At 39.2% G+C, this 16,745-nt stretch overlaps 2 protein-coding genes across 6 annotated transcripts in view; one reads left to right on the forward strand and one right to left on the reverse strand.

The window, feature by feature from the left end:
• Positions 1 to 3,451, forward strand: part of LOC102382902 (kinesin-like protein KIF20A) — a 31,195-nt gene extending 27,744 nt beyond the window's left edge. For 3 of the 4 annotated variants that reach the window (XM_006032424.1, XM_025214175.1, XM_006032425.3), the window contains exons 18-19: positions 1,167 to 1,286; positions 2,492 to 3,451. In XM_006032424.1, coding sequence (XP_006032486.1) covers positions 1,167 to 1,286; positions 2,492 to 2,767 — 396 coding nt within the window. In that variant the 3' untranslated portion in view covers positions 2,768 to 3,451. Of the gene's footprint in view, positions 1 to 1,166; positions 1,287 to 2,491 lie in introns of those variants that run through there. The other variant, XM_014524076.2, reaches the window with a different exon arrangement.
• A 2,379-nt stretch (positions 3,452 to 5,830) lies between these two features.
• The window catches only part of LYN (LYN proto-oncogene, Src family tyrosine kinase), a 125,929-nt gene continuing 115,014 nt past the window's right edge, over positions 5,831 to 16,745 (reverse strand). For both annotated transcript variants that reach the window (XM_006032430.3, XM_025214183.1), the window contains one exon: positions 5,831 to 8,138. In XM_006032430.3, the coding sequence (XP_006032492.1) occupies positions 7,936 to 8,138 (203 nt within the window). In that variant the 3' untranslated portion in view covers positions 5,831 to 7,935. The remainder of the gene's footprint in view (positions 8,139 to 16,745) is intronic.

The following is a 16,745-nucleotide window of genomic DNA, read 5'->3' on the forward strand; positions in this document are numbered from 1 at the left end:
CACACACACACACACACACACACACACACACACACTGGTTTAAACCTGTAACAGAACAGCTATTCAGTGCATATAAACCAGTCTGAAAACGGCTGAAACTGGTTTGAGAGAAACCTGGTTGAATGTAGTATCAGATTAAACTGATTTGGGTCAAACTGGTTTTTGCAATATCTGTCCCAGACCCCTTGCTAGTTTAAGTTAAATCGGACACCCCCCGCATCCCGGCATGTTCTCTGGGCTGGGTGGGGCGCTCCTACTCCATAGCAGGGCTGGCCCCTCCCCTCTGCTCCCTGGCTGCAGCTCCAGCAGAGACTGCAAGCACCTGCCTGGCTTCTGCTTCCTGCCCCCCCCTTCCCCCCAACAGCAGGTATTCCCTCTGGTCCCCTCTGCCTTACACAGATGCACAGCATTAGCTAGCAGACCACATGCTGGCTATGGTCTGTGCTGGGGCAGTGGGATAAAAGCAGAATCAACAGGTAGCTGGTAATGTCCCTCTATTGTTTTCTTAACGGGGTGATAGGCACCGTGTTACCCATTCCCTGCTGGGCTGGTGGGGTGGGAGAACCCTTCCCTAATCAGAGTGTCCTGCTGGGGCCTGGCTACACCCTCCCCCCCAGGTCAGTATTGTGGAAGGGAAGGGAGGGCTGCTTTAGCACCCCCTGGCTTCTAGCCTGAGCCACTGCAGGCATATACCTGCATTTTTTTTTTTTTCAGTCTAGAGGGGATGTCTGTCTGGTTACAAACTAGTTTAGCCTAGCCAGGTTAGACTAAACTGCAAAGCTTGAATCCATTGAGGCTCAGGCTTTTTGAATGTCTGTCCTTAGCTTAAAGTATCTTGTAAGTCTAGCAGCAGCTTAGCTTTTACTGTTCTTTCTGTTTGTATGGCTGGATGCAACTTTATTGGGTTCAGTGAAATTGCACTTGCTTTCTCCAGCAGTGAATTTGACCCAACAAATTTTGGGTTGTATTTCAAAGATGATAAAAGTGCATTTGTAAGATTTCATTCGGTATGCAACTACTTCACTCTTTTTGGCCTGGCTTCTATGCATTGCTAATATTTTGCAAGAGCTTAAACTGTCTGTACAAGAGCATTTTCTGTGTGTGTTCATACTACACATGAAGTTCATTATCTTTCAGACATCTCTTTAACCATTAATGTTTTGCAGCTTATAAAATCTTTAAAGTTTAAAATCCAGAAATTAAATGAAAATGTGCAAGAAGTTAATGAAGCCTGCAGTAAAACAAGTGAAGAGAACAGTACACTGAAACACATGTTGATGCTCAAGGTTTGTCAAATACTAACACAACCTTTTAAATTGACTTGTAATCATTAAAAGCATTACATCATTTCTGAACAAGCTTTTTGCAGATGAAGCATGCTTTGATGCTTTTAGTATGTTTGTCCTTAAGTTGGCTGCTTGTTGAAGATCTTTCTAGTTGTGTATGGTCAGTCTGTAGTCTACTGAAACATCTTGCATTGCTTTCTGTTTTTCAGACGGGTAATCTGTATGACCACATTTTGACTAGTATTTGGGAGGGAACTGAATATGGAAAATGACTCTTAAATCTTGCTACACCTGAAATATAGATCTTGGTTTTGAGTATTGCTGGATGTGTAAGATCTCATTAGAAATTATCAATTGTCAAATGCCAATAAAAGATGTATTTAGAAAGAGCTCTGAGAAATGCCTAGCAAACCACAAAATTAGTAATGTCTGAGGTTAAGCAAGCTGCCTGTATGCACACATTTTGGTAAACAAAACATAAGAATTTTTGGCATCTGTTCTGGAGAAAGGACTAAACTGTAAGTGTGGCTTATGGGTGAAATGAACAATTAGAGCTGTAGTCTAGCTTCAGATGCCATCAGCTGGAGATTCAGTGTGGAAGAATTGGACAGAATGCAGTAGTTACTTAATATTGGCCATGGAATAGCCCAGTTGCATCCCAGGAAGTTATGCAAATGAAAACTGGCTAATGTCATATTGAAAAACATTCTTCCTATATCACTTAGAGCACTTGCATGAAAACAAGAGCTCCTCCGTCCTCTCACTGATCTTTCTTATTCTAGTCTAAACTTAAATAGAGGTCTGCTATAACTAGTGACCATAGAGGATTCCAACTTTGGGTTTAGCATTAAAACAGGAGCAGTGTGTTTGGTCATGAAAAAAGATCCCAATGTTTATTTGCATAGTATTTTGAATCCTATTTTAGGGTCAGGGCATATATTGATAATTGGAAGTTGAAGCTTGGTAGTATGCCAGCCATGGTATTTAGGGCGCTTTCCTTTCTAACTGATTCGATTTACTGTCAGGATTCATTATAAAGCACTTTAACTTTAATTTTAAAGGCACTTTAGCCTTTAATTTTTTAGCTGCCTATTCAGTAGATTCACACTATGGAGAATTATTTTCACCAAATTAGATTTAGTCTAGGAGATGATGATACAACTCCTTAGTACTTGTATAACCAATGAGGTGTCTTAATTTTATAGGATCAAGAAATGAGAGGCCTTCAGAACTGGGCTAAACGTGTCCTTGAGCTTGAAACTACAGTGTCTTCTCTGCAAGAAGAACTTGATGAGACCAAAAAGCAGTTATGGTCAGAGGATCTTAAGCGCCATAAGCCAAAGAGAGGTTTGCTTGCTAACCTAAAGTCAACAGTAGCCAGTACTTCTAAAACACCCATCAGTAAAGCTGTGGGGAAATTTGAAGTGTGTCCCAGTCCTTCAAAGAAACAAGTTGCATTAGCATATAAAACAAAAGAATAACATGAAGACTTGAATTCTTAATGCGTGTACCTGACGAGGCCTAATTGCTGCAGTTCTGAGCTGGTGATAGTAACAGTGGAAAAGGAGCCTTGTGGGGATGAAAATTTACTTTAAGGCAGTTTGGAAGATAAGCTGGTAAAGAACAAAGTTCTTGTTCCTATCAACAAAATAAGAGCAGAGTTGACTGAAGAGAATATGTAAAGGCAACCCCCAACTTGGGATTCTTGTTTGACTTTGGAAATATCTGTGTTGTGGAAAAACTACAGAACTCCATGTACCCTGCAGGAGATTAGTGTGGCACTCTTCTACTTGTTATTACTCTCTCTCAAACTGCTCAAAAGGCATTTACAATGACTATCTCATGAAATCAAACAGCTTGTTTTGCTTCAAGATTTATAAATAGTGGTGCTGGCTTTCTCACTGTTCACCAACTGCTCGATTTGAATTAAAGCATTAGTCTTTTTCCATGCTTAACCTCAACACTGGGTGTGACTTAACTCCATTGCAAACTGAAACCTCGTGCGTATATTCAAAAGATGGACTAGCAAAGGGCCACTACATCCCTGAAGAGCCTCTGCTACAATAGCAGTTACCTTGCTTTTGTAAAATAATTTGTTTTTAATTGTTTGTATTTGTATATTTGTTTTCTTACAATAAAACTTTGGGTTCTGTCAAGTCCTTTAATTTCAGGTTTATGAGAATCCTTATTTTACTTCTGATGATCTTGATAAGTTTAAACATGACAATCAAGCTGCATCTGAAGCATAAAATGCTTAATCAAAATTTGGGATGAAGAGCCTGAACACTGCTTACTAGCAATAAATACATAAATAAGACTGCAGGGATGTATTTGCTAGCTGTGTTGGTCTGAGACAAAAAAGAAATGCAAAACTCTAGAACTCCTGGTTCAGAGATGATACCTTTTATTCAACCCACTAAGAAATGCAAAAAAAATTATCTTCTTTACAAGCTTTTTGGCACATGCACCCTTCTTCAGGCTGAGGACAAATCCAAGATGTTAAGAGAATTTTTAAGTAGAAAATAAACTTCATTTTGCACAGAGGAACTTTGAGGCTGGAAGTCTGTTTCCCCTGGGTCTGTGAGAGTTGCTCCTTGATGTATTGATAAGGCTGTTCTCAGCCCTGGAGGATGCTGTATTTTAGAAACATAAGCTTATTATTGCTGAACAAGGAGGAAACCATGTCAGGAAGGCAAGGAGGCTCAAAAAATCTCTAGGGATGAGAACAGCCTTATCAGCACATCAAGGAGAAACTCGCTACAAAGACTCTTGCAGACCCAAATGATCAGACTTCCAGCTTCAAAGTTCCCTGGTGCAAAATGAAGTTTATTTTCTACCTTTAGAGGATTTTTAATATCTTGGATTTGTCCTTGGCCTGAAGACTTGCAAAGAAAGATGACTTTTTTGCATGTCTTAGTTGGTCTAATCAAAGGTATCATCTCTAAACCAAGAGTCCTAGAGTTTTTTGCATTTCTTAAATATGACTGCAGAAATTTAAGACTACTGAAGACCTTGAGTAAATGGTGAAATAAACCATTGTTCTTCAAACTTTTCAGTCAGGTAATGGAATAAGTGGTCCTAGATGAAGTTGGAGGATGGGGATGAAGTAGGAAGAGAGTGCCCTATACATGGTTTAGTTTGGCTGATTTGCTTAAATATCTTGGTAGAGCCAGCTACAGGAGTTGGAGCTGTGTCAAAGATAGACCCACTGCTTTAAAAATAGTCTACAGGTAGAGTGAGTGGATAGGTAGGATCAACACAGAAGTTAACTTTGTACTGCCATAAAAAACTTTCTGATAGTACAAAATGAAAGCAAATAGATGTCCATATGCTTTGTTGTGCCACTGGTTATGATACAAGGTAGTAATCTGTGCTGCTTTATCATGGCAGACATCTATTTGCTTTATGGTGGGCAAGCACAGGCAATCTGGAGCTACCTGTGTTCTCCAATTGTTCTGGGTAGGCAGTTGCTCTTGGGGTTTGGTTCTTCTATGCCCCAGAAACCCCTACTGCTTAAAGATCCCATTTTTGCATGGAAATTATCTGCTCAGCTTTCCCTGTTCCCAGAACTTGCCAAGGATGCACTTGAAAGCAGGGGAAAACATTATTCTGCAAAATGAAGAGTGGATAGTAGGCAATGTATCTTGTGTTCCATCCCAGCTGATCCACTGGTGGGCAAAACCCAGCATCTCTGATCTTCATTTGGCAATGTCTATTACTACCCAAAGTAAAAGACCTTTTGGCTGCCTATAGGTCATCTGTCCAGTTATATACTGTACATTATGTGGGTAGGATTAAGGGGCAGGAAAATTATCCTTGCCCCTAACTACATATTTATCAATTACTGGCAGTTACACAGCAGGAAGTTAATGTAGGATTAAAAAAAACAAACAAACCACTACATTAAAAAGCATGGAAAGATGTTTTCAAGCAGAAGCAGCTTAATGATTACAGGTGAACAGGGTATATGCTTATAGTACAAGAGAGTTGGTTTCAGAGGGTGACTGGGGATACTAGCTTAAACATTAGCAGTCTTGGATGGAATATGCAGTCTAGCAATGTTAGTAAACATTAAACTTGAGGATATGAGGAAAACCATACTAGGTCAGGATGTCACCAACACTGTGAAACAGTAGATGGTGCAGCTTTACTCTACAACGATCTTAGACTAATGTTCCTGCACTTTGAAGTCCCAGTCTCTCACTTTCCTTATTCTTCTCACCATTTTGTCAGAGCAAAAGCAAATGCTGAATTTGTCTACTTGTGTAGCTGACACTGCATTGGCACAATCTGGTGCACTATTTAAATATGTAAATGACACTGGATCAGATTCTGTACTTTTAAACATAATTAAATTAAACCTTTCATTTTGGTTTTGTACTGGAAATCTCCAGCTCCAGAAAAGACTTAAAAGGCAATTAAAAGGTGACTACCATGAAGCTCTCCAGTTCAAGAAGTTTCAGTGTGAAGTAAAAAAAAAAAAAAAAAAAAAAAAAAAAATTCTCTGTCAAATTATGTTGAAATAGTACAGTACTTGATGCTGATCCCTTGAACAGGAAAGGAGACACTGGGATTATTAAGTAAAGATAGCCTACTGCTTTGTAGGGAGTGATCTTTACAAAAAGAATAGGCCTTAGCAGATACTACTTCCACCTTAAAGATTTGGCAAAAAATATTATTTGTATCATTCTATTCCATTCCCCTTTGGATGTATCTTTACCTCCCACCACACTGCCACAGGACCATTCCCAAAACTTGGGAAACCATCTTAACTACACATTTTGCTAAATGTTTGGCAGCAAAAATCTCTAGCTTCTCAACTGCTTGTCAGCAATAGATGAGTATAAGAAGAAAGCTATGTTGAAATTTGATTTGCACATGAATACTCCAAACAAGGACCAGACCCTGTATTTTGTGCATATTTTGTGCCTGTCTGGGTAACAGCTGGAAGCCCCTGGTAGAACAGCAGTTTTTCCCTTGGATTCCTGCAAATTTTCAATTTAAAGTGTTTGTTTATTAAAATAAAAAATAAATCAACATACAATAAACAATATTTACATAGTTTAGTTGAAAGACTGATTCATTAACTTCAGATATTAGCTTCCTCCATTCAGATATTGAAAAAAGTATACTTGAATCAAAAAAAGCAATGAATGTTTATAATGATGAATGTATTCAGACAGCAGAAACACTAAAGCCACATGGATAGTTAGCTTTTTCTTTTTAAAAAGTTTGCTCTAGATACTATTTGCCTTAAACTTGCGCAAAAAAAATCTAGGTTTTGGTTTAAGAACCAGCTGCACTTCATAAAAGAGATACTAGTCACAGTGTAGCTGCACTACAATTGCACTTTTCTTGCTTTCCACCTTAATCATAAATGTGAATGGTGCCCTTAAGTACAACTTCATACATATCCTATTAGTGAAGACTGGGTTACTTGTTAACACCATTGGGCACTAAGCAATTACTAATTTATAACCAGAAACTGAAAGCAGAACCCCAGTGCATGGGGGCTCTCTCTAGGTCTGGAAATTTTACAAGGAAGCTGCAGTTAACAATACCACTAATCCCTTGCAACCAAACTTCCAGAGCTCTGGGAAGCCACACAGGCCAGATGACATGGATTCACAGGTCAAATGTTCCACAGGCCAGAGATTGACCACTACTGCTATGAACTTGTAAGCTGTGACAATTTGGGGTAATTATTTTTAAAATGGGTTTCAGTTCAATTAGCTGCAGTGGCAAAAAGGCTAGGCATACTACTCTATAACTTTAATAAAATGCTACTAAGATACTAATGAAGCCATGTTTATGACATGCATAGTTACCAGATATTGTTATTTCAAAAACCAGAGAAAATTGTCTTTGCTTTCAGTTACAAGAACACATCCAGGATGGAAAAAGATAGTTTGAGCAGATAGTTCCATGCACAAAAGTGTCTCTATTAATTCAAAACAGTGTGCTGCCTTTTCTGGCAGATTGAGCACAATACACTGTTATAGTGCAATTTTACAATATCACAGGTGTGTCTCATTTGATGGAAATTAAGATGCTTTTCAAAATGTAATAGCAAGAGGTGTCAACCAATTAATTTAAGTATAAAGAATTACATTTGACTTTTTTTTTTAAAGGTGATGATTACATCCTAGAAAATGTCTAACAACCAGAGAATACTCCAGCTACTCATGTGAAATAACCAAAGGATATAAAAATAAGTTTTCACAACATACTATATTTCAAAGGGAGCAAAAGAAATCCTGATTTCTCAAATTCTTCCTTTCATAAAAACCTATTTGCCTTCATCCTTCATATTATTCCTATAGGGTGTCTCATCAATTAGATTCACCAAATGCTGTTTCCAACTGCATGCGTGGTAAACTTCTTATTTGGTGGGAATTTTTCCAAAGTTTGTCTTGTTTGGATGCTTTATTAAGAAAGGTAAATACAGACAGTGCAACTAAAGAGAACTTCAGAGTGATTAACATTTCAATTAACCATAGAAAAATATGGTTATTTCTCTGTAAAATGGTTTTTCTTGTGGAATTACAGCCTTCAGTTTCAGGAGCCAGACTTAATATATCCAAGTGTATGAAATAATTGGCCTGATCCATTAGTCCAAACAGCAGTCTATGCCAACTAGAAAAATGTCCTATGGCTGTTGTTGATACTGCCCTTCTGTTGCTGTGTAGAAGTCATCCAGGACACTTTGTAAATAATCAAATGTTGGCCTCTCTTCTGCTTTATCTTTCCAGCATGTTTTCATGACATCGTAGAGCTCAGCTGGACAGTTATCCATACGTGGCATCCGGTACCCACGTTGAAGAGCCACCATGACATCAGAATTACTCATACCTAAAACAAGGAAGACAATACGTGAGAGAGAAATCAGGTTTTTGGAACATTTTCTTTAAGTGCTAATCTTTTTCCCAAAAATTGCACTGACTTGGTGGAAGGGTGATAATCAATGGGGTATTGTGATAACAGGATGCAAACTAAATAGGAATGAAAGTGGGATGTTCAGGTAGAGGAGTGGCAGTGTATGTTAAGGACAGTATAGTACAGACAACAACAGCATAAAAATCTTATCTGAAAGGAAGACTACCATACAGTCTGTGGGCAGGAATTCCATAGTTGAATAAAAAATATAGTACTAGGATTGTACCACTTTCACCTGAAGGTAAAGGTGATTATGAAATGCTCAGGGAGGTTAGACAAGCTGCTGAAATGGGATAAGCAATAATAGTGGGAAACTTCAGTTATCCTCATGTTTTACCACTGGGTAAAACACTCAACAGGGCAAGCTGTCATGATAAAATTTCTAGATGTGATGAAGGACTGCTTTCTAGAACAATTCATCTTAGAACTCACAAAAGGAGAAGCCATTCTAAACCAAATCTTGAGTAACATGCTCCACGAGGTATCTGTTAGCGAGCCTCTCTGGAACAACTACAATATCAGCACATTCCATGTTCTAGTGGAAGGGAAATGCGCCAAAAAAAGTCCACCATGTACCTATATACAAATCAAGGAGGAAATGCATTAGAAGTTCAAATAAGTAGTCAAAAATAGAAAAGGCCTTCAGGCAGCTTGGAACCTTTTAAAAATACTGTATTATAGGTTTGTGAAAGGTAGATAGCACCAATCAGAAAGGGCACCAAATAGACCAGTAAAACCCTTGCATGCTTTCACAGCAGAGTTAAGGAAGCTATTCAAGACAAAAAAAGCATTTAAAAAAAAGGTGCGCCCAAATGAAGAAACCAGAAAAAGTCACAAATTCCAGCAGGTCAGGTATAAAAGCAAAATAAAGCAGGTCAAAAAATGAGTCTGACGAGCATCTAACAAAAAATGCTTATGTCAATAATGCAGATTTTTTTAAATATATCAGAAGGTGGCAGCCAGCTGGTGAATCAGTGGGACCATTAGATGACCAGGGTGTAAAAGGTGCACTCGGGGATAAGGCCATAGCAGAGAAGCTAAACAGATTATTTGCATCGGTGTTTACCACAGAAGATACTGCAGAAATTCCCATGCCAGATCAATCCTTCCTAGTAGATGGGTTTGAAGAATTGGACCATATTGAAATGAAAACAGAAGAAGTATTAGAACAGATTGATAAAGTAAATACTAGGTAGTCACCAGGACTGGATGAGATTCACCCAAGAGTTCTAAAGAAACTCAAAGGTGAAATTGCAAAATTGTTTGGCAACAGTATGTAACATATCATTACAAATGGCTTCTGTGCTAGGGGACTGGAGTTGCCAACAGTGCACATCTTCAAAAAAGAGCCCCAGATGTGATCCTGGAAATTATAGACATGCAAGTCTCATTTCCATCCCTGACAAATCAGTAGGATCGATAATAAAGAATAAAACCAGCAGTTGGATAGTAAAATATGATTTCCTCAGGAAGAGTCCGCATGGTTTTTTATAAAGGGAAATCCTGCCTCACTGATCTTGAGGGTGTCAGCAAGCACATGGACAAGAGGGAATCCACCTGATTTCAGCTTTTGAAAAACTTTTGACAAAGGCTTTAAAAAAACTGCACTGCCGTAGTCACTTCTCAGGGTGGAGGGAGCTCAATAGCAGGATTACACAGGGATCTGTGCTGGGCTTAGTTTTGTTCAACATTTTCATCAGTGACTTGGAAATGGGGGCGCACAGTGAAATCTCCAAGTTTGCAAATGATACCAAATTATTCTGGTACTCAAGTCCAAGTCTAATGGAGAGGAGCTGCAGAAAGATCTTAGCAAGCTAAATGAACAGGCAAAAAAATGGCAGATGAACTTCAGCACTGACAAGTACAAAGTAATGCAACCAGGAAAATTTTCCTTATCCTAGAGGACTTAAGTCATCACTTATCTAACACCTATCCTAACAAAGCCTGTTTGCCTTTTTTGTGAGCCGCTTGCTAGAAGTCTCCTTTAAAAGTGCTTTCCTGACAGCAACTGCATGTGTTAGAAGAGGGAGTGAGCATACTGCTTGATGGCTACTACATGTTACACTGTAGTCCATAAGAACAAAATTACTATGCAGCTCCAGACCAGTTTATGCTCAAAGTAATCTTAAAATATGGCTATGTGAACAAGTTAAAAAAAAAAAGAAGCTAGGATATCAATTTACAGCACATCAGCTGGTCTGTGATAACTGCATATGCACACTCTTAACCCATGCTATTTGCTAGGTAGCTTACCACTCTTATTGAAGAGCAAGATGCCTCACAATTTACCACTCTGTTGACAGGACGGAACAGTTCAGCACCTATGTGAGACTTAAGTCCAACTTAGCTCTGTAAACTAGGTGTTCCTCCACTTAAGTCCCTAATTTTCAGTACTGATGTGAGGTTTCACGTAGTTGCCCTACAAGTCTTTTCTCCATCACTAAGGAGAAAATAGTGCCACATCTCTGTGGCTTAAGAGCTGTGGGGAGTAAGATGGGAGTGGTCCGTCTTGAAAATAAATGCCTCACTCATCAGCTTTCTCTACACTGTTTTCCATAAAAGGACAGGGCATCTGATCCTTTTGCGGTTTCTTACAAAGGCCACCTGGTTCCTATGTAAATTGCCTCTCCTCACTGCAATGGCAAATATTGCACGCTATGTCCTGCTTTTCTGCTCCTTCCAAAAATATCTTGCAAAATTCTAAGAATGCAGGAGGACTTCCAGGAGCAGCAAAATGATGTGATGAAGGAAAGCAAATGGCCAAGAGCATCAGGAACTGAATGACAGAAGGATTTTCATAGAACTAACAAGGGAAATGCCAGGTATATTAGTCCACAGTGCTCTGTACCAAAGCTGCTTTTCCTAAAGCAAAACTACAAGGCCAGGAAGGGAAAAAGTGTAAGTCATTTTTTCTTTTGCTTGAGCTTCTAAGCTCCTCTCTCTGAAACCAATGGGGAAAAACAGCTTGATCAGGAAGGAAGAACTGCCGTAGAGCAAATGACATCTCAGGCCAGTTATTTTTCCATTAATCCTTTTAAAACCAATGCAGTTATTCTGGATTTAGTGCAGCATAGCCGATCAGCAGGGATCCTGGTTTTCTCTGATAAAAAAATCCTCCGTTTTTAGATCAAATAAAGTAACCCCAAACCCACATTTTTCCTGTGATTAAAATGAAACACTGTGTGTGTGTGTGTGTGTGTGTGTGTGTGTAATTTCATTTTAATCACAGGAAAGTGTGGATTTGGGGTTACTTTTTTTAATCTGAAAATTGGGGATTTTTTTTTTATTTTTTTTTAACTAGAGAAAACCAGGGTGCCTGCTGATCAGAACCTGGCCCATAAAAAAATATCTCAGAGTGTTGACAAAAAAAAATTTTAGTCACTTAAAGTCATATTATCAACTGGCAGATTGTATCAAAATAAGCAAAGCAAGGCATGTTTCAGATACTAACACTTTTATTTTCTGGAGTGGCGACTGTTAGATTGAATTTAGCAGCACACTTTGCTAGTTGATTTCCAGACACAGTAGTGCTTGAAATAAAGAGGAAGACACTTGGCTGGCCTCTGAGCTAGAGGAAGAGTGCTGAAACAAGAAATATGCTTGAATGAAAGTGTGGAGAGGAGTTTAATGCTTCACTTTTCTATCAGAAGGCCATATTGCGTCTGCTTTTGTACGGGTATTATGGAGAGTCACACTGATTCTTTCATAGGTCTTCCTGGGATGTCCAGTGTGTCAGAACAGACAGGGTGAAGCCATGGCTCCATATGAAGCAAGCTGTAGTACCCTAAAAGATGGTTTGGTTCTCCTGCATACCAGTCCACTGGAGGAAGACCTGATGATTTCCTGAATCACATGGTGACTACACACACCTGCATTGCCCCATAATTTGGCAGACAAATGCTCTTACTTGGCCTATTTAGCTTCTAAGGAAACATCTGCACTACAGCTGGATAAGCCATTTTAATTTGTAGATTTTCTGCATATTTAAATATCTATATGAATAATTTCTATATGATGCAAGTTCTGCCAACCACAGTCCACAGACTGTCTAAATAAGCCCATTAGCTTATTCACTCAAAAGAAGTCACTTGGTGGAACACAAACAAAGAAAGGCCTCTTGTAGTTCTCAAAGGTGAGCTTATGCTTTTAACATCTGTCTCGTAACTCCCTGTAAATACTGTATTAACAACGAAAATGAGCCTGAGGCAAAGAATTTATATGCAAACTTTTCAAAGCACCTATGAAATTTTCCAAACTTCAAAGTATTCGAAGTTCAGAGATGTTTGCTTCAACTTTCAGCTTGAGCCTGTCATAGAAATAGGTCTGGACTATGGAATTTGGATCTGGACTAGAATCCTTAGTTTGGGGCATCTTTAAATTTGCCCTTAATTTGGTAAAAATGCTAAAAATTTCCCTGCTTTTGTATAAAAAGTACCTGCTTTTGTATAATAATAAATTTTGGAGGATACTAGAAGAACAAGATGTCACAGAATAGGAGTCTTTTGATGCTCCATAAACACACAGCAAAGGCCAAAACCCTTATGGAAAACAGCAAAGAGAAAACTAATGATACAACACTCCCAAGTGCTTTTGTGCTGATTTGATTTTATTTTTTTCTACAGGCTCAGTAAGGAAGATGTAGAAGAACTCCAGTTCACCATGGGCTTGATTTTGCAAAGTGATCCATCCCCTGGCCACAATAAAAAAAACCCTTAAATATACACTTATCTTTAAGCAGGTGAGTAGAGCTACTGTACTGAATAAGAGCCTTTCATACCAAATAAGACTATTCATGAGTTTCAGTTTTTGGCTAGACAGGGGCTAAATGGCCCCAGCATCTTGAAGCCTTGCACCATTATTCTGCAACAATTAGTACCCAAGGCAAAATATATTTATTTTGTGCTGCAGCCTACTGACAAGAAGCCTATATGTAAACATAATTGCCACGGGCCTCCAGCCCACACTTTCAAGAGTCTTTTTATCTGTGTTAGTGAAGTCACAAGCACACATGCCCAGGCACATTGTTATGGACATAATATTATGGATGTGTTCATTAAATGTGTAAGTTTTCCACTATACAACCACCCGGTTGTCTGTGTCAGATTCCATTTGGTATGATCACAGATAGCAAAGCATAGCTGCTTTTCTCAAAATATTTCAGGATTTTTCTACGGTCAGAATATTTTTTAACAGTTTCACCAGAGACGCACCTTGTTTCCTAACTGATATTCAACCCGAGTGCACATCCCTTATCCAATTTATGATTAACACAGGATGCTAACTGTAAACTATAACGGAATGCTCTCAAATTTAACAGTTGTAGCTGTTAAACTTGACAGGATACAGAAACAATACCTTTACATTGCTGCCTCTAATTCTACCACACCAAGATTCAGCACTGGGGTGTGAGGGTCAAGAATGACTGAGTAGAAGAAAAGAAGGGCACAATGTGATCAGTGGCATGGAGGAAGAACACGTCTCTGAAAGGAGGTGCATGTAATATGGGATTGTTGATAACATGAGAATGCCAGTTAGGATGTTTCCAGTATTTGACATATTCTTTGATCATCTGGAAATGAGTTTCCTAAATCATCTAGCAAAGTGTGCTGCTAAGTTCAAACTGTATACAAGATTAGATGTGTGTCATATTTCAAAATAGTTCTTATAACCATAATCACACTAATCACTTCAAGTTTATCAGGAGGAAGAACAGCTGTTGGAATTTGGGAACAAAGCTTACAAAACTCAGTTTTCTCGACTCAAAATGCCTTCTGCCAAATTCCTTGTTTAGACTCTCTTTATACTGGTATTAGCCACTTGTCAGTTTTAATTCAAACCATTTCCATACTGCTTTAAGCTGAATTCATTTAATACCAGAGATTTAATTAGTTTTAAAACTGTTAATAAAAATCTTAAGACAATCTTACTAGAGTTGAATAATTTATGATTTCTACCCTAGCCCCAGTACACAATCACCAGGACATACTCATCATACTAGAGTTTTGTGTCTTATACTTGAATTAGACCGACTAATTTGCTAAGCCATGTTTTCACAGCTGTTTGTTCTGACTCAAGGAAAATAAGCTGGTATCACATATTTTGATCACATGCTGGATCTTCATATTACATTTTTACATTTAACTTTCTGAAATCAACCAAAGAAATATGGGTGACTTTAAAAAAAATCTGCCAACAAATTGATGTGATAGTTGAAGCAATTTTACTGACATTGACAAAGTTCTCTTTCCAACAAGATCATAGGGAAATAGGGCTGGAAGGGACCTCATGAGGTAATCTAAAACATCCCCGACTAAAAACATTCCAGGTAAATGCATGTCTAACCTACTCTTGAAAACTTACAAGGATGAAGATTCCAAAGTTTTACTAGGTAGCCTATTCCAATGCTTTAGCACCCTCAATCAGAAAATTCCTTTTAATCTCTAACCTACATTTCCCTTGCTGCAGCTTGAGGCCATTGATTCTAGCACTGTCTCCTATGGCCACAGAGAAAAGCCCATCTCCATCCTTTCTATAATCACCCTTCAAGTATTTGAAGACTTATCAAATACCCCCTCAGTCTTCTCTTCTCCAGACTAAATAGCCCTAGCTCTTTCGGCCCTTCCTCATAAATCTCATCTCCCAGGCCCCTAATCATCTTTGTGGCTCTGCTTTGGGTTCTTTTCAAATGGTCCGCATCTTCCTTAAAGTGTGGGGCCCAAAATGGACACTATATTCCAAGTGAGGCCTCACCAGTGCTGAACAGAACAGAAAATCACTCCCCCAAATGGCAAGTGACACTCCGGTTAATACAACTCAGTACGATGATGTTTTTTGTTGGGTTTTTTGTTGGTTTTTTGTTTTTTGCAAGAGAACACTGTTGGCTCATAGTCAGCTTATGGTCTACTGTAACCCCTAGATCCTTCTCTTCAGTACTGTAGCCTAGCCATTCACTCCCGAGTTTGTATTTGTGCATGCAATTATTTCATACTAAATGCAGAACTTTGTTGCGTATTGTTTTATTGACTGAGGATCATTTATCCAACCTATTCGGGTCACTCTGGATCCTAATCCTACCCTCTGGAGCATCTGAAATTCCACCCAACTTGGTGTTGTTCACCAATTTGCCAAGTGTGCATTCAACCTAGTGGAGGGCGAAGAAAATGTTTAGGGGGCTGGGGCACATGACTTTGAAGGAGGCTGAGGGAAATGGGCTTATTTAGTCTGGAGAAAAGAAGACTGAGGGGGGATTTAATAGCAGCCTTTAACTACCTGAAAGGGGGGGGGGTGTTCAAAGAGGAAAGAGCTAGACTGTTCTCAGTGGTGAACAAGGGGCAATGGTTTCAAGTTGCAGCAAGGGAAGATGTCAGGAAAAAAACTCTCTCAGTAGGAGGGTAGTAATGCACTGGAACAGGTTACCTAGAGAGGTGGTGGATTCTCTATCCTTGGAGGTTTTTAAGACCCAGCTAGACAAAGCCTGGACTGGGATGATCTAGCTGGGGATGGTCCTGCTTTAAGTAGGGGGTTGGACTAGATGACCTTCTGAGGTCCCTTCCAACCCTCATTTTCTATGATTCTGTGGGTATTCAAAGTGTCCTTTGTGTCCACTGTGCACACAACTTGAACCTGACATTCTTTTGGGGAAGCAACACCCAATGGTGTTGCAAAACCCTCTGCTGCGTCTTGTAGACCTGTTACCCATTCACCTCTTTAGGTCCTGATAAAACAAAGAATTCTAGCTTGTGTTTAAAAATAAAGCATGCTAGCAGTGCTATAGACTTAAGGACATGAGCAGTCCCATTGAACTCAAGAAATACTGAAATGCTTGCAGCAGTGAACATACCTGTTTTTGCTTCTCCTCATCTAGCTGCAGTCTATATGCTGTCCCTTAATCTCATCCAAGCAGGCTCACCTTTCACCTGTTTCATTAAAAGGCCAGATGGAAGGTCTGTTCTCCCATAATTGAATTTGGGGTGACATGGTTGCTTTTGCCCTTTTTAACCAACAAGACCTGAAATGTCACTGCTCTGGCACTTAAAACCTTTATGAATCCTGGGAATGCAAAACTCCAAATGCTACTAATAGTCACGCTTGGAATTCTTTCAAATGTTAAACAGGCAGATCTGTAGCACCTTGCAAAGCATTTCTAAGCAAAGCTACCATGGAGCTGAGGATGGCATCCCAAGTTAAGGATAACAAAAAATTATTTTTCAGATATATTGGGAGTAAAAGAGAGGCCCAGGGCGGAATAGGACCACTACTGAATGAGCAAAAGCAATTGGTGACAGACAGGGGGGACAAGGCTGAACTCCTCAATGAGTTCTTTGCCTCAGTGTTCCTAAACAAGGGGCAAGACAAGTCTTACAATGGGATTGTAGAGAGACAACAGCAGGGCACCAGACTACCAAGCTTTGACCCTGAGATGTTGCAGAGTCACTTGAAAGAACTGGATGCGTTTAAGTCAGCAGGCCTGATGAGCTCCATCCGAGGGTACTGAAGGCACTGGCTGATGTCATTGCACAGCCA

This window comes from Alligator sinensis, unplaced genomic scaffold (assembly GCF_000455745.1).
Source record: "Alligator sinensis unplaced genomic scaffold, ASM45574v1 scaffold999_1, whole genome shotgun sequence".
Lineage (NCBI taxonomy): Eukaryota > Metazoa > Chordata > Crocodylia > Alligatoridae > Alligator > Alligator sinensis.